The sequence below is a fragment of the Clinocottus analis genome, unplaced genomic scaffold, assembly GCF_023055335.1.
Source record: "Clinocottus analis isolate CAN_PGR_092001 unplaced genomic scaffold, fCliAna1.0.p SCAF_14, whole genome shotgun sequence".
Taxonomy (NCBI): Eukaryota; Metazoa; Chordata; class Actinopteri; order Perciformes; family Cottidae; genus Clinocottus; species Clinocottus analis.
This window is the reverse complement of record NW_027175865.1, coordinates 14,973,792-15,000,244: the sequence shown is the minus strand read 5'-3', so window position 1 is coordinate 15,000,244 and position 26,453 is coordinate 14,973,792. Positions and strand designations below refer to the sequence as shown.

At 42.8% G+C, this 26,453-nt stretch overlaps 3 protein-coding genes across 6 annotated transcripts; 2 read left to right on the top strand and 1 right to left on the bottom strand.

The window, feature by feature from the left end:
• Positions 1-2,664: 2,664 nt before the first annotated feature.
• Positions 2,665-6,130, bottom strand: paqr7a (progestin and adipoQ receptor family member VII, a). 2 transcript variants are annotated; one of them, XM_068575660.1, is made up of 2 exons: positions 6,093-6,130; positions 2,665-5,147 (listed from the first exon to the last, which is right to left on the bottom strand). In XM_068575660.1, exon 2 carries the CDS (start codon positions 5,119-5,121, stop codon positions 4,051-4,053), a length of 1,071 nt encoding a protein of 356 aa, XP_068431761.1. In that variant the 5' UTR covers positions 5,122-5,147; positions 6,093-6,130; the 3' UTR covers positions 2,665-4,050. The 2 variants fall into 2 exon arrangements, with proteins under 2 accessions (XP_068431761.1, XP_068431760.1); XM_068575659.1 differs by having other exon boundaries at positions 2,665-5,199; positions 6,093-6,114.
• An 8,769-nt stretch (positions 6,131-14,899) lies between these two features.
• Positions 14,900-21,762, top strand: tmem222b (transmembrane protein 222b). Of its 3 annotated transcripts, XR_011077422.1 has the most exons (7): positions 14,900-15,066; positions 15,896-15,980; positions 16,536-16,567; positions 16,710-16,806; positions 16,901-17,031; positions 18,624-18,786; positions 19,885-21,762. XR_011077422.1 is itself a non-coding variant. In XM_068575481.1 (6 exons), the coding sequence occupies exons 1-6, from the start codon at positions 14,945-14,947 to the stop codon at positions 21,546-21,548; spliced, it is 540 nt and encodes a 179-aa protein (XP_068431582.1). In that variant the 5' UTR covers positions 14,900-14,944; the 3' UTR covers positions 21,549-21,762. The 3 variants fall into 3 exon arrangements, 2 of the variants coding, with proteins under 2 accessions (XP_068431582.1, XP_068431581.1); XM_068575481.1 differs by lacking the exon at positions 18,624-18,786 and having other exon boundaries at positions 21,476-21,762; XM_068575480.1 differs by having other exon boundaries at positions 18,624-21,762.
• Positions 21,763-21,954: 192 nt separating this feature from the next.
• LOC137784645 (trophoblast glycoprotein-like) lies at positions 21,955-25,890 on the top strand. The gene is made up of 2 exons (XM_068575479.1): positions 21,955-23,173; positions 23,540-25,890. Exons 1-2 carry the CDS (start codon positions 22,920-22,922, stop codon positions 24,387-24,389), a joined length of 1,104 nt encoding a protein of 367 aa, XP_068431580.1. The 5' UTR covers positions 21,955-22,919; the 3' UTR covers positions 24,390-25,890.
• The last annotated feature ends 563 nt before the right edge of the window (positions 25,891-26,453 follow it).

The following is a 26,453-nucleotide window of genomic DNA, read 5'->3' as shown; positions in this document are numbered from 1 at the left end:
TAACTTAACTCCTTCTCCTTGAACACTAATCCACTCGTCTCACCTTTAAACATTTAGCTGCTTTCAACGCTCACATTTTTGGGGCCCTTTCACTTTGAACCAAAGCTTTTCGGTCTAATCTTTCGCATCAGGGAGGTTAAGAGGAAGTGGACGAGCATCGCCATGAAAATGCCTGTGCAGGTGCTTCGGAGTGGGCCGTACTGATTAACGTCTGTCACGAGAAGTGCTGCTGGCACCACATACGGGACGCTTAATCCTGAATAAAAACCAAACACATGCCAACACCTGCCCGCTGTGACTGAGCGTGAAGCTCGTTGTTGAAGTCTGGCAACGAGGAGTTAACGCCTCTATATTTGGTTCAGGGGGTTTAGGTGTACTGAACACACAATAGGGATGAGCAACCTTCCTTGTGTTTGAGAGGCTCTTCCACTTCAGCACCTAGGGCAGAACATGAGCGCCACCCAGTGGTGATGAGAAGAGCCACGTGTTGACTGAGGAGGACGGCAAACCCTCACAGAGGCAGAGGGAACTTAAACATCAGAGTGACGACTAGTTAGACTTACAAGAAGTTAATGCCGCACCATCAATAGCTACATATATATTAAAAAGAACAATGATTCACGTTACTTTGATGTCACAAAGGTCACTATTGTTATCAAACATACTTTTCCGCCATTACGGAGTAATAACAAGTCAGTGTGGTCTTAGTAGAACAGTAACCTCCCATATGATCTCATTGTACAGTAAAACACATGCTGACTTGAAGTTTTATTAAAAAAATAATAGCTCTATGTACTTATTTGGTCTCTTTCATAAAGTATTTAACATGTGTTTGGTTTTGAAAGCACAAGAACCCGAACAGAGTTGTGATTTAATAAACCTGCATCTCTTTGAAATGGCTGGTTTATCAATGCAAGGTGATATAAGGCGTTGTTATAGCCACAAATTCACTCAAATCCACCAACATACACATGAATGTCATGGAAGTGTGAGTATTTTTCTCTTAATGATCTGTATTTGCATCGTTTGAAATGGCTACGTATGTATTGTTCGCACCTAAAAAGAGATTTACTGTAATTTCTAATTTGGATGGATTCTGCTGTGGCATGCAGGTGATCTTATCCGCCAGGAGGGGGCACTGTAGGACGGTAGGAATTTGGTCATAAGTTCTTATTTACAGCAGAAACAGACACTTAACCACTGTATACAGCTGGATCTGGCATAATCTGAGCCCTTGATGGTAATATAAGTCTAATAATTAAGTTGAGGGAGACATTGTCCAATATTTCCTCAATAAACTAATTTAGACTATGTAAAAATGTCCCTGTAGTCTTCTAATGCCCCCTCCTGGCAGATATAGGACGCTGTCATCGCAGACTTGAAACATGTTGGATTCAATACATATAATGGAAGATTGATCATGGATAATACATAATACTATAGATCTCTTACTGCCATCTTTTTCTTTTTTCTTCTTAATCCAATGGAAACATAATTACGTTCACAATTTGTATGTAAAACAAAATGCTCGTACCTACATATTTAGAGTCGTCTCAACTGTACATATTTAGAGTCGTCTCATAATCGTTAAATCATATTAAAATGTCTTAGTTAGACCATCGGCTGCCGCTACAAATGGTATATTTCCGGGGATGGTGGGAGTTGGTTCAATGAAGTGGGCGTGGCATCAATCTAACGACTCTGATTGGCCACTTCAATGGAGCTCCTCTGCTTTGATTGGCTCGTGGTCAAAGGAACACCCACTATTCCCTCCTCTATTTCACAATGACCAGCTGGATTTGGACTGTTATTGCTGCACATACCTCTTTGTAAACACACACAAAAAATGACAGCAGACGACAGTAAACCACAATCAGGTTTATTCATATGCTATGACACAAGCAAGAGTTATGTTTTGTACGCTGTGTGAGGACATGTGGATAATAATGGCGGCAGCTCAAGCGCGTGTGTGAATTTCTGCATAGCCAACTCGCTTACGGCTAAAGGGGCAGCCGAACCGGAGACTTGTTTGAATTTTCCAAGGCGGCTCCTCCCTTTTAAAATATTGCGATGTAGCTAAATACTTATTTCGACATAGTTCAAAGCTCCACTAAACATTTCCAGACAACATTAGTACATTTTTAGCATCAGTGGATGTTGAATTGCTCGATAGAAGCTAAGCTAGCTGTGTTAACGCTCAGTTACCTGTAAACCACAAAAAGTCAGTTACTGACTTGGCCAAATACTAAACACTTGGGGGTTTATCTTGCTGCTGCTCGGGGCAGACGCCCTTCAACTATGAATCTCCCTGTACAGACTTAGTCAAGACTTTATCATCTGTTTATAAGAACAAAGTATCAACAGTCTGGTCTCTGAATGCACTTTTCTCTCCTGCTTGAGTGAACAGCTGTTTGGAAAATCATTATGTTATGTCTGAATTTGACTGGATAGCAATAAAAAAAATCAACAAAGTGACTTTGTGTTAAAAATGTATGTATGTATATATATATATATATATATATATATATATATATATATATATATATATATATATATATATATATATATATATATATTGTTTAACCTTTAGCTAGTTTGAGACACTTGGATCCAACCATATAAAGTAGCATTTAACTTTTATTTCTGACTGCCAAGTCAGCAAAAATACAGTTTGGGGGACGACTGTGCATATTATTACTGTATTTAAATGATAACAATGAAGATAACATGTATATTGCTCCTAGTACAGTGTGCAAAGGTCAACACTTTCCTGATAAATATCACCAACTTCTTAGTCATTTGACAAGAGAGTTTTACACAGTGGCAAGAAACACATTTTTCTGCCGCTCGGTCCCCAAGAGATGTCTGTGAAACTCAATCCCACTGTGTTCACATCTTGATCAGTAGTAAGCATTATCATCTCACAAAGACATACATTTTTAGTACATTCATGTAAGACCTACATTCAGTTTTCCCTTCTGGTCTCAAAAGGACACCATTAAGATTTCCATTATTACAGTGATTGCTGACATCCCAATCTATACGTAGTACCACAGTCCACACATGAATACTCATGTTGAAGATAAGATATATCCATTTTTAAGTCTTTATTATAAATTATATCTCTTATAAAAAATATCCAGCATTCTTATAAACGATCTAAAGTCTGTGTATCAATATATCTAAATGTCCTATGAACCAGAACGTGTTTAGAAAAACAACAAAAAACAGTTTAAATCTACCAATCATAAAGATTTCTAACCAACGTGTATGACTTAAATCTTAAAGATGAAAAAAAAGTGCCATTTTGTGATGGTGCTCGAGAACAGTAACAATCACAGGATAACACTCAATCAGCACCAACTTTCGGCGAAATGTTACATCAAATGTTGAAATACAAAGTCTCTTAAGGCACAAACACAGGCTCCATATGTAATAAATATATATTAAGTTCACTGTAAAATGGTAAAGTCTTTGAATTTGTCTGAAGTTCAATTGTGAAGTTCCATTTTTTAGATTCCTCTCAGTTCCTTTCATAATTATAATAAACACATTTAAGTCCATTGGTTGGGGGTGAAATATGCCAACAGCATGAATAACAAAACAGTTATTCAAATTCAGTGACTGTTTGCACATTTCCGATGGTATTCTTCATATTATCCCAGTATTGTAGGATAAAATAAAGAAAGAAATCCCCCAAAATAAATTGATAATTGAACGAATCCGAATGCATGCATCTATCAGAAACAGCAGTGATCATAAAAAATGACCACATACTGGTATGTAATGTGTAAGATTTATTTATTATGTTTTAAAGTACCACCCATTGCTGATCCGTGATATCGTGAATGATTCAAAACTTCTAACACGCATCAGTACCAAAATACAAACTCCTACCATTCTGTATTCCCTCTTGTAATCCGCCTCAATCCAAAGTCAAGCCAGCAGCATAAACAGTACAATTAGCTAACTTTATATCGAAGCAGTTAGTCTGGAATGAAAAGGCACATTAAGGCTTTTGCAAATAGCTCCTACACAACATTTAATCTTTTACTTGGACTTTGCGGCGATGTCGAGCATTTTCTTCGCTCTCCTCAGCATGAAGGCGGCGATCAGCACACACGCGGCCAAAGTGGCGGCGTACAGTCCTACGAACGCGGCCGCCTCGCCGCTCCCGTGCAGACGCGAGTACAGCTCCCTGCGGCCCACGTAGTCGAGGTGGGACGCGTGGATCTGACACAGGGTGCAGCAGGACAGGAAAACGTGGAACATCTGATGGCTCTGCCCCAAGAAATTGCACCGTCCGGGGAAGCAGCGCTCCAGCACGGGGAAGGCGAAGAAGAAGGAGCAGCTGAGAAAGAAGGAAACCTGGCCGAAGTGGTAGGCGATGGCCGGGTCGCCGCCGCCGCCGCCTGTCAACCAGGACACGAGTCTCTTCGCCACGGGACTGCTGTCCCACGTGTAGGCGAGGGCCGAGGGCACCACCTGGCACACCTTACGCACCCACGGCGGCAGGCTGTGGTTGCAGTACTTACCGTAGCAGCACCCCAGGCACGACAGGCAGCTGAGGGCGGCGGCGGCGGGCATGAAGATGCCGCGCACGTGTCCGTGCAGGCGCTCGTCCACGGCGTAGTAAAAGTGAACGACGGCGCTGCCGTACTGGTACTGCGCGACCCCGACGTAGTCCAGGAAGAAGAAGAAGTAGTGGCACAGCTCGGACTTGCCACCCAGCAGGTGGGCCGTCGCGCTGAACGCCGAGTAGGTCAGGGAGGACAGGAGGAGGATCAACAGAGGCCAGGAATGAGGATCACCCACGAAGTCCACCGTCTCGCCCAGTTGCCGGAATTTGACCAGGAGAACTAGAAACGCCAACAGGTGAGTCCAGACGTTGATGGTCTCGTTGTGGCGCTGGAATAAAGACAGGAAGTAGTAGCGCCAGTTTTGATTGAGCGGCCGGTAGCCGGTGCAGACGTAGCGCTCCCGGAAGTAGTAGGGCACCTCGGTGTCCCTCACGGTGCCGGGCATGGAGGGCGCGGCCTCGGTCAGCATTCGGGGGACCCCTCGGATCTGCTGCGGGCTGATGAACACTCGCCCGATTCTGTCCATCACAATGGTGGCCATACCAGTAAGGTGGCACACTGGGGTTCCTGCAGAGGTTTGAAGGGTCGAAGTGGATGAAAATGACCTTTTTTGTTGTTGCTGCAAAGATATAAATATATAAATGTCAAACCACACACTTTAGCACGGATCACCAGTAATCAGATGCGTCTCCTCTCCTGCATGTGTTGCTCAGGTTAGTCAGTTTGCTGTTTTAGGCTCGTACGCTTTCTATGTTTTCACACAGTCAAGGTCAGAATTAGGACATTTGAGTACTAAAAACATAGTCAATGTTTAACCCTGATGTCAGAATTAAGTCTCAGATGAATGCCATGGTGATTAACGGCTTCATTAAATTGCATTTTGAGTAAGTTACAATCTGTCCCGTAAACTCAGAAGCTCCTTCGCTTTGGAGTTTCTCTCTTTATTGATATGGACATCTAATTATCCATATTTATAGATGTCAAGTGAGTTCAGCTCTGAGATTTCCTGCAGAAACAGCAGTGACCATCCTGGTGGCTGATTTTATGTAATGAGCAGCACTGATAGTTCTGCTCCCACAAACTGTGTTGAAGAAAGACAAAAAAAGAAAAGAAAATTGCAATCCCTCCCCTTGCTGTTTCTGTCTAACCGGCATATAGTTTTGCAGGACCAGCAGTCGCAGGCTATGGGCTAACTGGTGTGACTGGTGAAACAGGAGTGGGTGAAGATTGTAAAGTTGTAGTTGTAAACCTCGACACATGTCCCATCCTTGTTAACATGCCGCAGTGTGTCTATTGTCCCCCATCAAATCGGGGGGGGACTTCATCTGGGTTCACTGAACCGAGTCGTGTCTAATTGACCGTCAGTCGTGTGAAAGCTACCGTAAAAAAGCTCCGGGGCTGAACCCGAGGCGGTCCACAAAACTTCTGCCCCCGCACCGAAACACCGGGGTAACTTATTAAATGGAGCGCATCCCTTGAACAGGTGACCTCGTTTACTGACTATTTACCCACCTTGTAATGATTCCTTGTTTCCTTTAGTGCCCCCGCGGTGGAAATGACCTCTTCCTCCTCCACCTCCTCCTCCTCCTCCTCCGCCCAGCTGAGCCAAGTATTCAACAGACTTGTTCTGAAAGTGAGAAAGTTGCATCAAGCTGACGACCTTTAAACACAGCCGGAAGTCTATCGATTTGGCCATAATAATAAATAAAAAACGGGATTACGTGGTGACCGTTAGATCAATAGAGAAAATGCTAAAACTCTGGATTGATCTGCAATGAGACAATGAGCTCATCCCATCGCTATGTGAGACGGATCAAAAGAGACTTAGAAATAGAAACGAAGTTCAGGAGTCATAACACACTACTGTAGTGTGTTGGTGTGCTAAGCAGCAATGAAACAAGATTTAAGAAACAATAATACGTTAAATACACAAATTAAATTTGCGAATTAAAAAATATTATATGAATCACAAATCTGTGTTACTTCGTGTGTGCATTTTTTTAAAAATACAGTCTATAAATATATAAATACATTTATAGCCAAAATGTAGGCTAGTGAGCCGTCAGTCATTGCATCAGTGTTTTTTTGTTTGTTTGGTGGCAATATTTAGGACAGTTTACCGTAGTGGAGCTTTCATGGACAGTAAATAAAGGTGTTTTATTTTGAAAACGGGTACCGGAAGCTGCGCCGTGCTTGTCACTTGACAGGCACCCGGTGAATCAAGAGGAAGAAGGTGCCCCTCGGAGGTAAAGGTGTAGCCTCAAACAATGTTCAAGCTCGAGCAGCAGAGGAAGTGGTTTTGCGGCGGTATTTCCAATATTTGAGAGGACATTACGAAAAAAAAACATTCTTTAATCTCAGGAGCCATTCACCACTCAGAGAGAGAGAGAGAGAGAGAGAGAGAGAGAGAGAGAGAGAGAGAGAGAGAGAGAGAGAGAGAGAGAGACTGTGGGTGTGAACATTCTTTGTCAGTGAATCTGCTCAGGAGTTAACACAGAGCTGGTAAGACAGTATACAAACTGTATAATATCACACAGGCACACAGCAGCTGATATGTTACATGTTTTTCTCTTTCTTATTATTGTGTGTTTTTATTCCCACATACTGTTGACTCGGAGAGACCTGCACAAAAAAATCCCAATGTGTCTAGACTGTTGGTCAAGGCACAAATGGCAAAATAAAAACCTTGAACGTCGACTGAATTACTCCAGTTAAGATACTTATCCAACTTTACATATTTATTCAGGTGTGATGGTGGGCAAATTATGGGATATTACAGGGACATGTACTATTAAAGTAGTAGTTGGATATATTTTTGGGAAAATATGCTTTCATGTCGTTCCTGTGTAAATACAGGAGTCTGTGAAGTTTCAGCGAGCAAACAGTCGGCTCATTTTAGCATAAAGACTCCAAACAGCCCCACTCCTCCATTAAAATTCAACTTGCAGTTTTTACACTTGGTTTTGAGGTGTCGTAACCTTAATCTTTCTGAGGAGCTGAACTGCTCCTTGCTGCTGTCTCAGATATGAGTGGTATCCGTTTTTGCTCCAGCGAATAGGAGTATTTCCAAAGAAAGAGCTTTTGGAACCACTGAGGAAACCCTCCAGTCAACCTACATATTTCTACATATTTCTCAGTTTCACCTGCTGATCATGAGAACATGTAGCATTCTCCATCAGTACAGCTTCAGACGATTACCTTGTCTGTGATTGCTTCATTTTAATCTTAGCTTTTAGTACTGAGGCCTTTACAACCACAATATTTTCATGTGGCGGACTCTGTGAAGAGACCTGCTCCCTGTGTAGATGAAGCTAAGATAACAATGCTTAGTTTTAGGTGATTATAAAAGTCAATGCATGTATGAAAACATACTTATTAATACGTATGTTCTCTATTGCCACTGATAGAGCCCCTACACACTGTACCTTTAAGAGAAACAGAATGCGGTCAATTGTTTGCATATTTGTGAGGGTGTGTATACTTAAGGATGACATGAAGAGGAGGGGGAAAGCGCCCCAGATGTTAAAGATCTTCTCACTCTGACTGAGTCCACTGAGAACTGGGATTAAAAACACTGTGGTTGCTTTCTAGCCGCCTGGTTCTCTGGAAAGTGTTTTCCTTTAAGCAACAGTTCTCTCCTGTGCTGGGTGGAGGTATTGAGTTCACACAGTGTACCAGACACCATTCACTGTGCGTTACAGTCGACGACTTCGGATGAGAAGGATTTCATCTGAGAAACTTTACAGGGTTAAGTGTACAAAGTGCTCATGGCAGCAACAGTATAATATTGAACGATAACCCCATCCCTAACATTTCTCAACACATCCCTTTCTTAAACACAGCTAGCATTGTTCCTGTTCCTAAAACGTCTGCACTGCCCCGACCCCCATTTTCAGAAAGTGCTTTTGAGAAACTTCTTTCTCCAGCACATCAAAAATACAACGTCCCAGGCAGCCTGGACCCTCACCAGTTTGGATACGGAGACAATAGATCCACAGAGGATGCTGTCTCCACTGCTCTTCACTCCCTCACCTGGTAAATAACAACACCTCCATCAAACTGTTGTTGATATCGTCTCAGCCTCCTCCCACTCCACCCCCAATGAAACTGATCTGTAAATTTGGCACTCCGGACTCGAGCATCTCACTCTGCAATTGGTTATTCGACTTCTTCACAAACAGACCCCAAGCGATTCGGATTGGCGGCCAAACCTCCGCCCACTCTCGTGTTGACCAGCGGAGCCCCCCAGGGCTGTGTGCTCGGCCCCCTCCTGTTCACGCCATGCGCCCACGACTGCTACACCCCAAACATTACAAACAACAGTGAGACTTCATATCGAGAGGAAATCAACAATCAGAGGACAAACGTACGGCTGAACGACTGCTCAAGGAACAAGAAGCTGAGAGTTGATTTTTTGAAAGAAATGAGGGGAAAACGCAAACCCCGTGTCTACATCAATGGAGCCAGGTAGCACCTTTTAGTTCCTGGGTATCAGCATCACAAACCACCTGACGCAGTCCTCACACATCTCCATCCTGCCAACGGTCTTCAAACTGGCACGGCACAGGACAGGAGGGCTCGGCAGCGGCTGATTTAAAACCATCACAAGATAATTGTTCACAAGCATCAGAGATGTTGGTGAGAAGAGAAGCATACGAAGATCTAAGGGGATAAGACAAACCCCACCCAGACCCAACCTGTTCACCCTGCTACCGTCTGGAAAGAGATACAGAAGTATCAGCTGCCGAACCACCAGACAACAAAACAGCTTCTTTCATCTGGCTGTGAGACTCCTTAACTCCTCTAAAACAGTTTATTTGTGTTTTCTTTCTAGCAAATTGAGACTACAATCTAAATTGTGTTGTACAGCCCTATCGTACAATGACAAGTAAAAACCGCGTAACCTAAATAAGTGAGTCGTTTGCACACATATTAAAATCTACATTTTTAGGTGTAAGGACGCAGGTTCAGATTGCCGGCACTAGTCAAACTGAACATTACGGTTTGCTCTTTCATGTACAAAACATTACAGATTTGTGTAATTTCATCACAGTTCCTCATTTAAAAATGTCATGTGGCTTTGAATCGGGAGGATTTCTGGATGCAATACGTTCACATCACCAGTGACTTTCCTTCTCTTCACAGGTTTAAATATAGACATCCGGTAAACGTCTGATAAGCACACAGATCTGCTGAGCTGAAGGGTTTTCACGGTCTTTCTTCAGCCATTTATCGCTCTTATTTACACACTTCCTCCTGCTTACCACACTCCCTTCCTCAATAATTTCATTTCCTGTCTCAAGCCAATGTCATTTTTGATTATTGCCATAATATTCTCCATCAGTTTTCTACCGTGTTTGATTGAGTTCATTTTCATAATTGTTTAGGTCACAATATACTGAATAACATTAAATACAACGTGTAGCTTAATCGCTGAACCTTGAGTTGTACTTCTTGGTGTGTGTGTGTGTGTGTGTGTGTGTGTGTGTGTGTGTGTGTGTGTGTGTGTGTGTGTGTGTGTGCGTGTAAACTTACCATTAATTTCAGACATGCATTAAAACAATCATAATCAGAACCATTTATTGCCACATATGTTTTCACATACGAGGACTTTGTCATGGCGGATGGTGCACTACATTGAACAAACAATACACAGTGCAAGAAATATGAGCATATTCAATTTACTATTACAATATTTACATTTACAATAGAATATCACATTTAAATAAAGTGCCCTGGCAAACATGAGAGTACTTTAGACAGGTGAGTTAAAAACTATGACCGAGTTTGCAAAGCAAACAAACTACTTCAAAACTAGTTTTCAGTCATTTGATTAAAAAATAAAAACAAATATTAAGGAACTTGCACTCAACTAAACATACAACAACATCTGTTCAAACATTATGAGCTGGTGGCTCTTTCATGCAGAAGGACACATCTCCTGTGTTGAATTGTATAGTTTTCACGCCTGTGTTATTCTTCTCAGCCTAGATACCGATAGAGAGACCTGTGCGTGGTGTGAGAGCTGATACCGATCTGATACCAGTGTTTACTTATCACACCGTATCCCTCACTGTGTAAAGACACAGAGCATTCTTTATGTGTAAGGCAACCCCCATTGACACAGCTTGCTTTCTTCACTTTGTGAAACAAAGAGGAACAAAAGCTCAACATAAATGTATTGAATTGTTTTGTATTCGTACAATAACACATTGTGCACCAGCACCTTTGTAAAACACATTTGTTTTTACAAACCACACTTGATATGATGACGCACTTGTACATGGGTATAGTACAACATGTAAACTATACTTTGGTGTCTCATTTTTACCTTTTACTTTCACTCAATTTACATTTCATTAAACTTCCTCAGGAATAAAAATGAAGAGAAAACCTTTTTGGTCAAAACTTTAACAGGAATTACAACTCCAGTATCTAGAATTTAATTGAATAGATCGGCAATCGACTTATATTCAACATTGGTATCTGTGAATAATACAAGATAAGATCATCTTCATTGATCATCTTCATCTCACTCAATGTCGCTGCAATAAGTTACACACCTTGTCACAACTCTTGTGTTCAAGAGGAGTTGCCACTGTGATCATGTCTCTGTGCAGTTTAGGTTGTTTTGTTTTCACTTCACCAAAGATCACTTGTTCAACCTGTTTTCCAGTCAGGGGACTCGTTTGTGTGTCAAAACAACAACTGAGCAGGACTCCTGCGCAGCATGTGCAGTAGCGCTGCTCCGTATCCACAGAGAGGCAGTGTTTCCTTTTGTATCCTTGTTCAGAGCAGAAAGACACCAACAAATGTGATTGGAGCTTTTTATATTGTATCCTTTCTATTAGTGATATGTATCATTGTTTTACTGATCATCTTAAATGATCAGTATGTACTCATTTATGTACTCATTTTTACTTTTTATTTTGCTATTTATGTTGCTATTTTCATGCTATTTATGTTTATATATTTTCTTGTCGAGTGTATTCAGTTTTTGTTTGATGTTTTTTCTGTAGTTTGAACAACACGTTGGGCCCTGTGGTCATGTATGTAGGCCAGGTATAGGACCAGTGTCCACCTGGGTGGCTTTTCTTTTTTTTTTACCAGAGAAAGAGAGGCGGTCATGATTTCTTTGTTCTTTTGTTTGTTTGCTTGTTTTTGGAGAAATAAATGATAAAACACACTGAAACAACGTTGCATGAACAATTGCCTTTAAGTACACGTACACATGTAGTAATACTTTAATTTGGGTTGGGTGTTTGTGATCAGTGACCATTCATGCACATTTACAGTGATGCTGTTTTTACCTGCTTTAGATTTTGAGAATATATCTCAAACATATTGCAAAGCATCTTTTAGAAAGCATTAAAGTTCACCAAAGCTGGGACCAAAAATGTTATGTGGGCCCCACTGCCCCCACATAACTCCCCTCCTAGTGTCATTGTGGATGTACACCTCCATTATATAGAGGAACCCCAGAAGCCGACCACAATGTCTGTTCATGATTGTATCTTCCTGGTATTAGTTTGTAGTTATTTGATTGAACAGTTTTTTGACTTGATTTAAGAAAAGACACAGTACAGAGCCTCAGTGTACTAAAAGGTAAACAAGCAAGTTGTGTAACTTCTTTTTTCCCTCTCATTTTATGTTCAAGTCAAAGAGCCACACATGCCGGTGTTCCCGGGGCCTTTGGGTCCTCTTCAGGACTTCAGGGCTCCAGTGGAGCTTCCCCGTTTACAGCTGGGAATCTAGTCTTGCGCAACATAAACTAGGTTATGACCGCCCTCTTGTCCTCTCTGATGCAGCACTTGAACATTAGTGTAGAACGCAAGATCAATATCACAATTTCAACAAATTACATTGAATCAATGGTTTGATTCATTATGGGAGTTGTATTTGTGCGTTCATGCATTTCAGTTACACAACTTTCCGGGAGGTTTCATTAGGCTTTAATGAAAAGCAGCACCTATTGGGAGCTTTTCTAAGTTACAATAAGGCTTGAAAGTGCTGTGTAGCTTTAAAATTATTGCTTGGAGAGACATTTTACCTGTTTTTAATCAGAGCATTTTTTTTTAGTGAAAATCAAAAATGACCTTTTTATTTCGTCTACACAACCTTTCTCACAACTTCTCATTCTCAAATGTGTTCCAAAAAGTGTAGAATCAGATCCTAATTTTATTTCTCATCACATTCCAGAGAGACTAGCAAAGGCTTGACATTTTACTTTTCAAACCTCTGACTGAAAAGGAGAGCGTGTCACCGAGTAACAGTCCCTAAAGCAGCACATCTTCTGGCCTAATTGGGTTGGATGGCTCAGCCAGATATTGAGTTGGCATTTTGCCGGAGAATTCCCTCCGCTCCCCGATGATGAACCCAGTGTGCCTTCGTTTATCAACGTCTGCCTGCTTTTGCTGAGTAGTTTGTTTTTGCCCTTCGTACAATATATCAACTGTCACTTCTAATGGGACCCAGTATGGAGTACACAGGGCACCAGCAGATCCCCTGGGTTCATCTTTGTTTCCCATTTCCACCATTGCCATGAATAACTCCTTCGATAGCTGCAGCCTTCCACCTCCTCCATACTGGAGAGCTCTCTTTGTGCTGGTGTGAAATCAAATAGAGGCTTTTCTTTTGCAATAAACCAGACAGAAGTCCCATATTAAAGTCCTTGTGGTGGGATTGAATTTGGATGATAACAATAGACCTATGCAATACAGTCTGAACCCAAAACTGGGACTTATTGTTGACAAAGAATTTGGTTGAGTGTTACCCAAAGTTGCTTAATGGACATACAATAAAGTATACAATAGAGCCACATCAATACATTCAAATATGCCTCGAGAATAAAACCTTTCTGTCTGAAGTGGCATGTAATTATGTGGTCCGACAACTTGGGGAAGTTGCTGTACATCTAGTTGTTCGTGGTTAAAGTATTGGTATATTTAGCTCAGATGCTATGTCCAAAGATATTTGAGAATGATTACTGTAATGCTATTCATATTATTATTCTCTAATGGAAATGTTTGTTTTTTGCCCTTCTCTGGCTGAATATACCTGTCTGTCAAGCAATGAAACCCTACCATGTAACATATTTAGTGAGAAATTAGCAAGATTTGGCCAGTAAAGAGCTCAATATTGGTATTTTAAAAATAATTCTCCAAGCTGGTTGTTTTCAAGCGTTTTGGCTCATAACCCCTCTATATTAACCAATACATACTTATCACATCCTTAGTGTGGGCAAATCGAGTTGTGGGCACTGAGCAGTTCAGTTGAATTCATTTTAACAGCCAAAAGATGCACACAAAAAAAGAAGTCAGAAAACATAAACATACTTTTGTCTTGTTTGACAGATTATTTTTCTATAATCCTCTTATTACCCCTCAGATGAATTGTGTCAACCCTTGTTTGGGAACCACTGACCTCTGTTCTGGGTGTTGACTCCTTGACACATAAAGTCAGCAAGGTTATTTAGCAAGGGCTGCAACTAATGCTATTTTAATTGCTGATTGTCATTCAGAGTTGTTGTTTTAGGATTAGTCAAAGGTTCTACATATTGTCAGAATGTTGAGATAAATGTCCAGGACAATTTCCTGAAGCCCTTGATTACACATTATTGTATTGTTTGTTCCTATCAACAGTCCAACGTCAAAAGATATTAATTTCACAAATATGTTAAACTGAAAAAAGCAGCAAATCCTTACTTTAAAGAATATAGGAACCCAAAACTAGAACCAGTTGTTCAAGCTGTGTGTTTTTGACTGAAACCATTGTACATCATAGAACAGTCATCACGTTAAACACATGAATGGTTTTTAAATGCTTATTATCCAATTGAACCGCTTAATTACGTTGAAATCTTGTTAAAATGGGTGTGAATGTAATTGCTTGAAATGTGAGACATGTATTTTCTCCATGGGCTGTGTGTTAAACAACATGACTGGCTTGTTTGACAAAAGTTTTATAAAACTGTCACTGATCTATTTCCTCTTGATGGTCGCATCGATCCCGGAAGTCGCTCCTGCTGCCAAAGCAGACAACAGAATCAAGCAGACAGGAATAAGAGAAACAGCGCTCGACTGTTCCTTTCAAAGTAAAAGTCAATTGACTTAAATATATTATATTGTTATCAATTAACGCACCGATCTCCATTTGTATACTATATACTAAATATATACTATTACATCATATCAAATGTTAAATGTTATGTATTTATGATTGTGCATATCGCTCAACTTAGTACTACTTCAACTTTATTTTGAAGCTAAAACAAAAACCTGAATTTCCGGTATTATTTCCGGGTATTCGGGCGACTTAACGTCGCTGTAAACTGGACAGTTTAAGTTCATTTTCCGCGGCTGGTGATGGCGGATGTTGTTGATGAAAAAGACACCATGAAGAATTATCAGATCGCGTCTGAGAGGATTAACCCAGAAGTCGGTCGCTTTCCGTACTGCGTCGTGTGGACGCCGATCCCGATACTATCGTGAGTTTTCTTCTTCTTCTGATTAAAAGCTCGTGAGGCGAAGTGACAGCTTCTATTAGCTCAACGTCATTGAGCTAGCAAGACCGGCCTGTTGCCGTTAGTCGCAAATATATATATATATATATATATATATATATATATATATATATATATATATATATATGCGGAATGTTTAAACGTGGTGAGTATAGTTTAACATGTATATGTAGTTGAGGATGCATTCATTAAAAAAAGCCAATTATTACCATTGTTGTTAAATTAAACGACATTAAACGTTTCCTAAAATATGAAGACTATACCTGAAGGAGTCAAAAGTTATCGTAAAGCCAACATACAGGTGATCAGTGACACCTTTTTAGTTTAGTTTGGAAACGGTGTATAACTGGTTTAGTATCAACATTTCAGATTTTGGTGATTTTCCTCGAACAAGTGTGGGAATCAGTGTGTTTTATAAGTTGATGGTCGTGGAGGAAGAGCTTATTTGATCAGATCTTTTGCTTACATTATTATCTATTGTCTTCCATTAACAAAGTGCTGGCAGATTCTGTGTATGAGAGTCAAAAACAAGGATATTTGAGGACTTTTGTATACAGAGAAGATAAGTGGACATGAAACTGGAAGATTATTATTTTGAGAAGTTTTTACTTTCTCTGTTCTCCAGCACAGTTTTGTTAGACATGTAATGTTGTCCTACCTCTGACTGCAATATGCTTAATAAGAGATGTATGCATCTCACAATGGCATTGTCTGTCATGGCAAAAAAAAAAAATAGGTCCACTACTCCACTTTGTATGTGTTAAAATTAACTGTGCTTGTTTGTTTTGCTCAGATGGCTGGTTCCATTCATTGGCCACATGGGAATCTGCACTTCCACCGGTGTCATCCGGGACTTTGCTGGACCTTACTTTGTCTCTGTGAGTAATGACTGTGCTGCTGCAGCACATCATGGCCTGCATGTGAAATTAAATATAGTGCAGTGGCTCTCCTTGAGCACACTGGGTTGTTTTCACGAGACGTAAACTTGTGTTTTTAGGTTTCATGCGCCTGCAGCTTGAATTAGACTTAACATAGGATGACAATTGTAGAGTCTCTTCCAATGGTTTTACAAAACAAGAGTTAACAAACATCAAAAGACTGTCATCAAACCCCTCCTGCTAAATAACTCACTATTTTGCTCTTCATCTGTACTTTCAGCAACAATTTTTTCCCCAAATGTGTGTAAATAATGCACAGGTACTATAACACATGTTTTTGATTTAGATCATCTTTTAAAAAACACAATGTTTACTTACATGTGTACTGCCAAAGAATGAACATAAACATGGGTGTTTTGCTGTGTTTGCATTGTCGTACAAAAATACAATGAGCACATCCTAATTAAAGAGACATTGATTCACAAATTCTCACTTAATACATGTTTTTATTTCAACGGTAACAAACCTTTTCTCTTTTTTTTTTTTCTTTTGCAGGAAGACAACATGGGTTTTGGAAAACCAACAAAGTGAGTACATGAAAGCGTTTCGGTGTTTGTGATTAAATTGATCTTTTAGTGAAGATATTGCTTCAGAGGAAAAGGTCAGAACCAAACCTGTTTCCTGATGTCGGTCCTACGCAACACGATTCATTTCTCTCTTTGACTTCAGGTACTGGATCCTTGACGTTAGCAAAGTCTACGCTAGTGGTTCCAATGCCTGGGACACGGCGGTGCACGACGCTTCAGAGGAGTACAAGCACAGGATGGTAAGGAAGGGGACTTGTGGACATGTCTTTTAATATTTACTTTATGAAAAGGAAATCACCAGGAATGATTTCTACTCTTGTTTTTTCTCCAAAGCACAATCTCTGCTGTGACAACTGTCACTCGCACGTCGCCATGGCTCTGAATCTGATGCGGTATGAGAACAGCACCTCGTGGAACATGGTCAAACTCTGCCTGCTCTCTCTGATCCACGGAAAGCATGTCAGGTGAGACCGGAGTAACACGTCCAGTCTTTGGAAATAGTGTGAACTGCCGAGGTCGGGAGTAGTCTGACTCACCGGATGCAGACTGTGGGTACAAAGCTTTGTTTATACTCGCGCTCGCCGCCGCCGCAGCGCGAGCCTCCACAGATGGCCCGTTGATGCTCAACGCTTTGTCAATTGCATTATTCTCTCATACGCCACAGAGCAGACAAACAAAATTAACTGACGAACCAGAAAAGAAACCAATGTAACTGGCCCAAAAAGCTATAAACCAACTTCCACAATGCAGAGAAGGAATAGAAATTAACTGTAAACTACTTTATTACCTCAATACAAGCCATGTAAAGAAACACGCTGAGTATTACATACTATAAGCATATAAATACTATAAGCATAATAAAGAAACAAAAGTAATATTTCCTCTATATTATGATGGCTGCTCTACAGGCCCGCCGGAGCATTTCCAGGAAAGCGCCGTCTCGGTGTCGGGAGACTTTCAGACACGACGCACCCGCTAATTAATGCCAAGTGCCAGCACTTCAAACTTTCAGTCATTGTTTGACTCTTAAGTTCATTGTGCGGGACACGAGCCACACAATGTGTTGTGTCCTGCCACTGTCGCTTCGCTGTGGACTGGATTTCTCGTCTTGCATGAACTGTGTCAACAACAATCCTGAAGTTATTGAGAATAACCACATCACCTCACTGTGTTTTTAATTACATACAGTATGTGAAGTGTTTATAATACTGGTTTCCAGTAAGACAAACAATCTGTTGTCAGCAAAGCTTCAACTGCTTCGTAAGTTTGATCTCGTTGCAACAAAAGTTGGTTCATGCAGAGGTTAGCTGCTGTGGTTACATTGGCGTTGACGAGCGGATAAATAGGACTTTCATTTAAGGCGGGGCTTTTCTCCTCGTTCGGTGACTCACTTGAATTCTTTTGCTTTGTACGTGTTTTTGATTTGAGGCAGAAGATAAGACTTTACTTATTAACACTCTCCCGAAATCATTTGCGGATGAGCAGTTTTCTGCTCGTTGTCTGACTTTTAAAATCCTAGACAATCTCCATATAATGGAAGTTGCACAAGCCAGCTCCTCCTCTTCGGATATGTGCAGCACTTTCAGTTATTTCTTGTTTGTTTGTTTGGCTCACGTCTAACCAGACGAGCCGCCGGCGCAGGCGGACGACGACAAATCCTGCAACGATTTGTAGAACTTTGTAGTTTGGCCCAAAAAAGTTTGCCTCTTCTGTCCAAAAATATCAGCATTTTATCTGCCTTAAAGGCTCAAAACCCGATAATCTAAAGCTGCTCTCTTCAAAGCCAGCATAAGAAGTAGGGCTGAAGCTTGTGAAAGAGGTTTCTCGCCATGATCCCAGGAGCTCAGGCGTGATTCTCCTGGTATGCCTTGAACCTGTTGTGTCTCAGGACACGAGACAGAGCCCTCATTCTTGGGCGTATATAGTACATTCCTCCAGAAGGCCTTTCAAACACGAGCCTTACCGGGATGGAGTCGCACAACGATTAGATAGTTTCTTCTCCTCACCTCATCTCGCTCTCCTCCTCCTCTCTGTGGGTGTTCTCTGCCTCATCCAGCTGTGCAGGCTTTCTGAAGACCTGGCTGCCTTTCCTGATGCTGATGGGCATCATCCTCACGGTGACCTTGGCCCTCAACCTGCGGTGACCTGGGAGGCGGACGGAGGACTCAGTGGAACCCCTGCAGCTCGGACGCGGGGTTGACCTTTTGGACGACAACGGGGTGAGGGGGACGTCGCGCGGTGTCGAGCGAGAGCGATCGAGGAGACAAAGACTTCTTACCTCCGGGAGGCAGTTGTTAAACGGGCACGTCCAGCACGGGGTGGGGTTTGTGGGAAGCAGGCAGCTCGTCGCTGGCATCGCTCCAGACGTGAAGCTGGAATTAATTCATCCTGAGTCATTTATTTAGAGAGAAGTGACTGAACACGCCCACAACTACCGGAACACACTTAATGGATTATGTTTATTGGGAGCCGCAACCGCAGCTTTAAGCCGCCGCCACCTGCAACGTGTGGACATTGATTGTCGAGTAGAGGAACATACATAGCTGAAGTCTCAGAGGGAACACATTCATGCCTTGCTTTCAGATATGTGACGATTTGAACTTAACTTCCAGGATGCCATTTTTATACTGGGGAACATGTTGAATCGATTTTGAAATTCCTTTCTCGGGAGTTTATTGCATTTCATGCTTGGATCTATAACTTGGCTTTTCTACAGAACTGCAACCTAAAGCTAGACATGCTAGAGCTGTTTGTACTTTTGTGCATTTTCTTAAAAGCCTGCATGTTCTAAAAAAAAAAACAAGATACTCTCAGAGATGTGTTGTACATGCATCGCATGTGTCGCCTCATGGTTCTACTTTTAATACGTTTACAGAAAATGTTTCCATACCTTTTTTTTTTCTTCAGCTACAGATCATCTGTGCACCGATTGTAAGAACAGAGTGAAACCAACAGAGTAGCTCAGCGTTCGGTTGTCTGTACTCGTGCCAAATGTAGGAGGGAAGGGAGACCAACTCAAACTGTGTCCTTGAATATCAGAGTTTTATTTCTTCCGCTCTTCCAACTTATAAAACCTAATCTTGAGAGATGTTTTGTTCTTTTCTTTACACATTGTGACTTCATGGGATTAGAAGCAAGAGTCAGTGCCTAAACATCACCTCTCAGATCCTTTTTATATGTCATATTTACATTTTTGACACGTTTGCGGGGGGGGGAAAAAAACACTTAAATTCCGATCGATGGTTCGGCTCTCCAAATCTGTTGCCATGGCTGTCGTAAGTAGATTCAAATCCCCTCTATTGTTTGCAATCAAACAGGAGAGAGAAGAAAAAAAAGTGTTGAGCCCTCTCTTTGTCCGCGGCGCCGCCAGAAGCAGCAGGTAGCCCGGAGCCTCAGGTTTTCACACTCCCGGCTGAACATCCCCAGTTCCCCCCCAGCGCCCGACCAGCGTCGCTCCTGCTGTTCTCCACCTCTGCAGATCAGAGTCGAAGGTCATCGCGAAATGTCAGCGCTCTTTTCACAAAGCTTCGATACGTAGCGGGCCAACAGAGTATGTCATTAAAAGTGTGAGCTCGGAGTTTGAACTGTTTTGTTTTGTTGTTTTTTTCCCAGCAGCTTTCTAGACTTGGCTCTCCTCTTCGGGCTTCCCTGTTGAAAGCAGATATTCTGCGGCGTCTCGTGCGCTGCTCACCCGTGTCGCCTGTAAATATTTGATGACGCATTATCCTGTCGTACACCAGGTGCTCTTCAAATACTTTTCAAACTACAGATTTATCCGTTGAATAATTGAATGGTGTAATTTTTCGTTCTCTTTAGTCCACTCCTGCATATCATCGCCGCTCGGCAGCAGATTGTGTGCCTGAACGAGTGAGTGTGTGTGTGAGTGTGGGTGTGTGTGTGAGTGTTATTCATGCACACTGTGATCGGAGAGAGCATCGCATGCAAGCATGTGTGTGTGTGTGTGTGTTGCATGTATGCAAGAAACGATGAGCGAGTGGTTGATGTTCGACGCACACTGTGGCTTCTTGATTAATAATCAGCTGCACTTCATTGTGATTGGTTTGTATCTTTATTCCTTCATGTCGTTCTCTTAATCTTCAAGTTATTTTGTGTGATTGCTGGCAAACCGTGGCGAGAATAAATAATATATTCCACTGTAACGGGCCTTTCTTAAGTTAATGTTGATTCGATGCAACAGCCTGTGCTGCTCTGTGTGTCGCTTCTGCAGAAGAGAGCTGCAGAGTCTTTCCCTCAAACGGAGAATCTGCCGTCGATTTAAAGCAGTGCATACTGTATAAGAACAATTTTAAACCTTCTTACTGTGATATTTCATTACTGTTTTTAATGCAATGCCGCTAGTAACTAGTGGGAAGAGGTTATCGCTTTTTATTGCAAATATTTTGGGCCCAAAATCTCAAATATTAATATTTTCATTGGTTGTGAAATTAAGATTTTGTACGTTTGAATGCAAGCAAGCAGACTGCGCTCGGAGTGTTGTAACTAAAAGTAGCATGTGTTTATAAAAAAAAGAAGAAGTTTCAAATTGTGCTCATTATGCCGACTCTTTTCTTCTCCGTCCAAACTCAGAGAATGTGGTTGTGGGAAAAACATAGAAACAAACGCCTTTGGCTTGGAAAATGGGAGAGAAACTATATCTTTGAATGTTTAATTAGTTTTCTTTAGTCAAACGGCTCATCCATAAGATATATTTTGAGCTGTATTAGCTAATCAATGAATGAATGGCCCTTTGAGGGCCGCACATGCAACTCAACATTGTCATTATTACTGCTTTGGACATATGCATAGATTTGAGGAGGAGAAATGGACATTGTGAAGGTAAACGGCATCTCTTTACTGGCGTGCATGTCCAAGAATGCAGACTTCAGTTGATCTTTTGAATGGTTGTAGATGTTTCCTGCTGCGGTGCCTTGTTGTATCCAAGAGCCAGGTCCAGGAATGTGGAGACCTGCGGTCCGAGTGATTCAGCCCGCTGACAAAAGCCAGTCGGGATGCTATTATCAGTGCCACTATCCATATATATTTCTATCAGTCTGCAATTTCAAAACCCTCCTTTTGTTTCTGTAATCCCCAAAATACCTTTTATGCTGCAGATCATGACGCCCACGAGGAATTTGAGCACTCCTGCAAGTGACTGTGAACTCTGAATGTGTTTGTCACTTACAGCTATAATACAAATAAAGATGTCTATTATTAGAAATGTGTGTCCGTTTTTTATTTATTCATTACTTGTATTTCTTTTAATGGATTATAGCAGTCGTGTTTCATAAAGGCCGTCAGCAGGAGGGATAATGTGAGGATTTCACAGCTCTCCGAGCCGTGAAAGACAAAGTCCTCTCCTCCTTTTCCGAAAGTTTCTATAAATAGACTCCGAAGTGATTCCTGTAACAATCATTATACGCTGTCAGAATAAACATTGAGGCTTTGATACTCTATCGACTGGCGAGAAGTCTCACACGGTGGCCATTATCCTGCAGAGCATCACAGTATTCAGGAATGGGGAGATCAAAGGCTTCAGTCTGGCCCCCCAAACACCCTGTGGCCCCCACGTTTACCATACCACCTGGGAGGTGGGAATCACCAGACATCCAACCCACCAACGAGTAAAAAGTGAAGCCAAGGCAATTCTCATAAAAGCCTCTTTTATGAAACTAGAGGAAGACAATTACTTCTGACAGCATTCTATGACACAGAAATACAACATTTAGATGCATTTTACGTCCAATTTATTAGAGAAAACACCATTTTGCTTGTGTTTGACCTGCTTTTAACAATGATACCATTCGTGAAACCCATATTTCCATATCAAAAGCCCAGCTGTAAAGCACTGCAACCTTGACCGGCGCCACGTGACTTTACTTGGCGTGCGTGCTGGTAAATATCCCGAAGAAGAAGAAGAAGAAGAAGAAGAAGTCTGAGCTGAGCACCACTTTCTCCTCCTCCTCTCGTGCCCGCTGTGTCTCGAGGCTGAGAGGGAAGATCTGGTGGATCCGGGACAGGAGCGAGAGAAGCCCCTCCCCGCATATCATCGATGGTCCTTTTAACTTCTTTGTTGGAGAAGAAGCGACGCCCCGCTTCGCCGCGGCCAAAAGGATCAAACAAGCCCCTCTTGATCAGCGCGACCCCCGGTTTTGTTCTCATGGAAATCAGACCCTGCCTCTCGGCCACACGCTCTGCAGCGATGCAAAGTTGAAGCGCATTCCCCAGCCGGGACAAACGGGTGATGCCGATGTCTTGGAGGAGCTGATTCGTTTCGTTTGATCCGTTTTTCTCCTTCCTCCCTTCCTTCCTTCCTCCCTTCCTCCCTTCTTCGCCGCACGTCTCCCTCCCCAACATGCTGGATCTGGCGCGGCGCATAGTTTTCTGCGCGCTGCTCGGCTCCGTTTACGCGTCGTGCCCTCCGCGCTGCGAGTGCTCGGAGGCGGCTCACACCGTGAAGTGCGTCTCCAGAGAGCTGCGCAGCGTCCCGAGCGGCATCCCCGGATACACCCGGAATCTCTTCATCACCGGGAACCAAATCGGTCGAATCGGCCCGGAGTCGTTCAAAGGGCTGGAGAATGTGACCAACCTCTCTCTGAGCAACAACAGGTACGACTCTCCTGATGGGGGGCTTTATCTCGTGACTGTAACGTGTCTTTTGTAACGCAACGCATAAGGAATGCACAACCAATTCCTCGAGACGTGGTACAGTTTGCCTTGATAGCAAAAAAACTCTTTCAGTCATCAGCTGATCGCTCACGGTTGAGCAGATTTCATCCTTTGGGTTGCATGCCACTTGAAACGGCGGCTTTGCAGACTTTCAAAGTGTTTGAAATGGATTTTAATGAAAGCTTTGATCTCAGATTGAATTAGTCCTTATGTTTTATTTCTGGAAAAAAAAAACGATTTTCTTGCCCTTCTATGTGATATGAAAGTGTGTGATCGATGTCGTCGATTGCGTCTCTTCAAATCCAGAATTTCCGAGGTGGAGTCCCACTCCTTCGCCGGCCTCCGCAGCCTGCGCTCCCTGGACCTGAGCAACAACCAGCTGGCGGTCATCCACCCCGAGGCCTTCACCGTGCAGAACCAGTCTCTGCGGGAGCTGAACCTGAGCCGAGCCCTCTACAACCACTCGTCGGTGATGGACTTGGCCACGTCGCTCCGCTGGAGCTCCCTGGGCACCCTGAAGCGCCTGGACCTCTCTCACAACGGCCTCATCTACTTACCCTCGCGCATCTTCTCCCACCTGAGCGGCTTGCAGCGGCTCCAGCTCTCCAACAACTCCCTGGTGGCCGTCCACAACTCCACCTTCTCGGGTTTGGAGCGTCTGGAGGAGCTGGACCTGACCCTCAACGCCTTCAAGACGGTGCCCGAGGAGGGCCTGCGAGAGCTGGACTCCCTGCCCAGAGCGGATCTTCGGCTGGGGGAAAACCCCTTCACGTGTTCGTGCGGCATCGAACCGTTCGCTCTGTGGCTCAACCGATCGCAGGGGCGCATCAGCGACGCCGAGGGCCTGGTGTGCGCCTTCCCCGCCGGCATGCGAAACACCTCCATGCTGACCGTGGGCTCGCTGACGCTGGGCTGCCGTCAGTGGGGCGCGGGGGCCGACCTCGCCCTGCACACCTCGTACGTCTTCTTGGGTATCGTCCTGGGCTTCATCTGCCTCGTCTTCCTTTTTGTGCTTTATCTCAACCGCAAGGGCATCAAGAAGCGCATCTACGACATGCGGGACGCCTGCTCTGAGTTGTGGGACGGCTACCACTACCGCTTCGAGATGGAGTCCGACCCCAGGTTATCGCAGGTCTCCTCGAGCGCTGACGTGTGAGGGGAGCGTCGCCCTCCGGCGCGTTTTCTCGTGACTCTTTTCCACGGCTTTTATCAGTAGCAGAAATGTAAAAAGTGTACAGATTTGCCTGTAAATATATACATACCATAGTGTTAATAATGGTTCAGCCTTGTTGTTTAAAGCATGCACTCATTACACAACTAACGCGCTCTGTGAATGCAGAATATCTCAGATTTGTTTGGGTCAAATGGACATGAATGTTGCACATTGATTGATATTTCTTATTTTCATGGCTGCTCCTCATGTTAAAGCAACAGCAAGTGCCTGAAGTCATCGAGGTATTGTTTCCTAATCCGAGTGATCTGAACCAGACTCTCTCAACATGGCACATTCTCTTCCATTACTCTGTTTCAGTCATTCAACTTGTAAAAAAAAAAAAAAAGAAACAAAATGCTGCAATAAAACCCCGACACTACGACAACAAACCTCTGGGACTTGGAAGCACAATCACTCATTCATCTTTGAACTACTTCTAAGCCTTTGGTCCCCGCGTCCTTCGGCCCCAGGGTGCCACAGAGGAATTAAGCCTCCAAAGCTTTTCCTAAAATCACCACTCTGCTCCTCTTTGGCTGTTGGATTTGAAGAGGGGGCAATTCAGAGCAGACCAGCGGAAATCTCCTAGACCCCTCTTTTTTTTTTTCTCCTCCGCCTCCTCTTTTTTTTTTCATGAACCGTTGCTTTGTTTCAACTGCTTGAGTTTTATTGTCAGAATGATGAGAACCAGTCCTGGCTGAGGCCGCTGAAAGCAATCTCCCCTCCCTCCTCAAAGACAACAGCCGCTCTGCAGGCTCTTTGAAGGAAGAGTCTGGCTCTCCACGTTTTTCTGTTTAGGGGAAAAAATGTTCTTCTTTTTTTTTTTTTTCCACCAATGATAAGACACAGATGATTCTGAAACACCAGCGACATTGTTTCATTCGGCAGTTTCTCTGACCAGCTAAGGTGTGAGCCTCATGAAAAGGAAGAAGATGTTCTGAAAAAAAATGTTGTTTTTTTTTCTTTTTCTAAAGAAAAACATCTGTTTATAAGTTGTTTTGTAAGAGCAATTCCTCAGAGCAACAGTGAAAACCAGAAGTGTGTGTCATCACATGTATTTATTGGTCAAATCCAAAGCCTTACAATGTACACGCATGTTTAAAGTCAATCAAATATAACCTGCATGAACACCGAGATCAAACTTGATGGTCCTCTTTATTTCTATGTGTCCTTGTGTTTTTTTTTCTAAATGGCTACTTGACAAAAGCAATTCTCTGTGGCCTTATGACGCTACAAAAGGAGACAGAGAGGGTGGCGAGCTGCCATTCCTCAAAGTGTTCATTGCCCAAATTGCGAGCTATCTAGGTTTTTGGAACAGTGGAAAAGAGACCTGAAGTTAGCAAAGTAGCATCTTCATCCTATCAAGATGTCCTCCTCCTCCAACTCCTGATATAGAGCCAGAAATGTTTATACCATGGAGACATTTAACCGCATGTGTGATGATAAAATAAAGCTGTGTAAAGTCACGATGTGTGTATACTCATTTAGCCTAAATGTAATCAGCAGCAATGCACGCATTCCTAATATTCAGACTTAACTCTAGGTATCGTTTCTCTGCGCTGCCGGACCGCATTAAGCCGGGCATTTACTCGCGGAGGAGAAAACAATTGAGGCTCGTACGTTGACACAAAGGGCGGCGCCGAGCGGCGAGACCCCCTCAAATAAGCTTTGTTTTCCAGCGCTTACAAGATGCCGTGTGATACCCATCCTCTCTCCGTTTTCACAGACGGCCATTATGCCCGCCGCATAATAGGATTCGCTCATGATGACAGAGTTGAGCGCTCTTGATCCAGCTATTGTTGGGAGAGCGTCATCATTCTTAATAATTGCCATGTGGGAGAATATCCCAAGTGACCTTTTTTTTCCTCCTTTCCTACAACACAACGTGTCACAACCGGGGCATTAGGCCGGCCACGGGTTATTGGTGTCAATTGGCGGAGCGCAGAGAGAAGAAAGATTATTCCCTGGATGTCATTACTTCCATTCTCGCTCATTAAAGTGTGGATTAGG

Excerpts from the sequence above, each read along its gene's own strand:
- LOC137784645 (XM_068575479.1), top strand. The coding sequence starts at position 22,920 with ATGCTGGATCTGGCGCGGCGCATAGTTTTCTGCGCGCTGCTCGGCTCC. Across the intron at positions 23,174-23,539 it reads CTCTCTCTGAGCAACAACAG|AATTTCCGAGGTGGAGTCCC; the intron begins GTACGACTCTCC and ends CTTCAAATCCAG.
- tmem222b (XM_068575480.1), top strand. The coding sequence starts at position 14,945 with ATGGCGGATGTTGTTGATGAAAAAGACACCATGAAGAATTATCAGATC. Across the intron at positions 15,067-15,895 it reads ACGCCGATCCCGATACTATC|ATGGCTGGTTCCATTCATTG; the intron begins GTGAGTTTTCTT and ends TGTTTTGCTCAG. Across the intron at positions 15,981-16,535 it reads CTGGACCTTACTTTGTCTCT|GAAGACAACATGGGTTTTGG; the intron begins GTGAGTAATGAC and ends TTTCTTTTGCAG.
- paqr7a (XM_068575660.1), bottom strand. The coding sequence starts at position 5,121 with ATGGCCACCATTGTGATGGACAGAATCGGGCGAGTGTTCATCAGCCCG.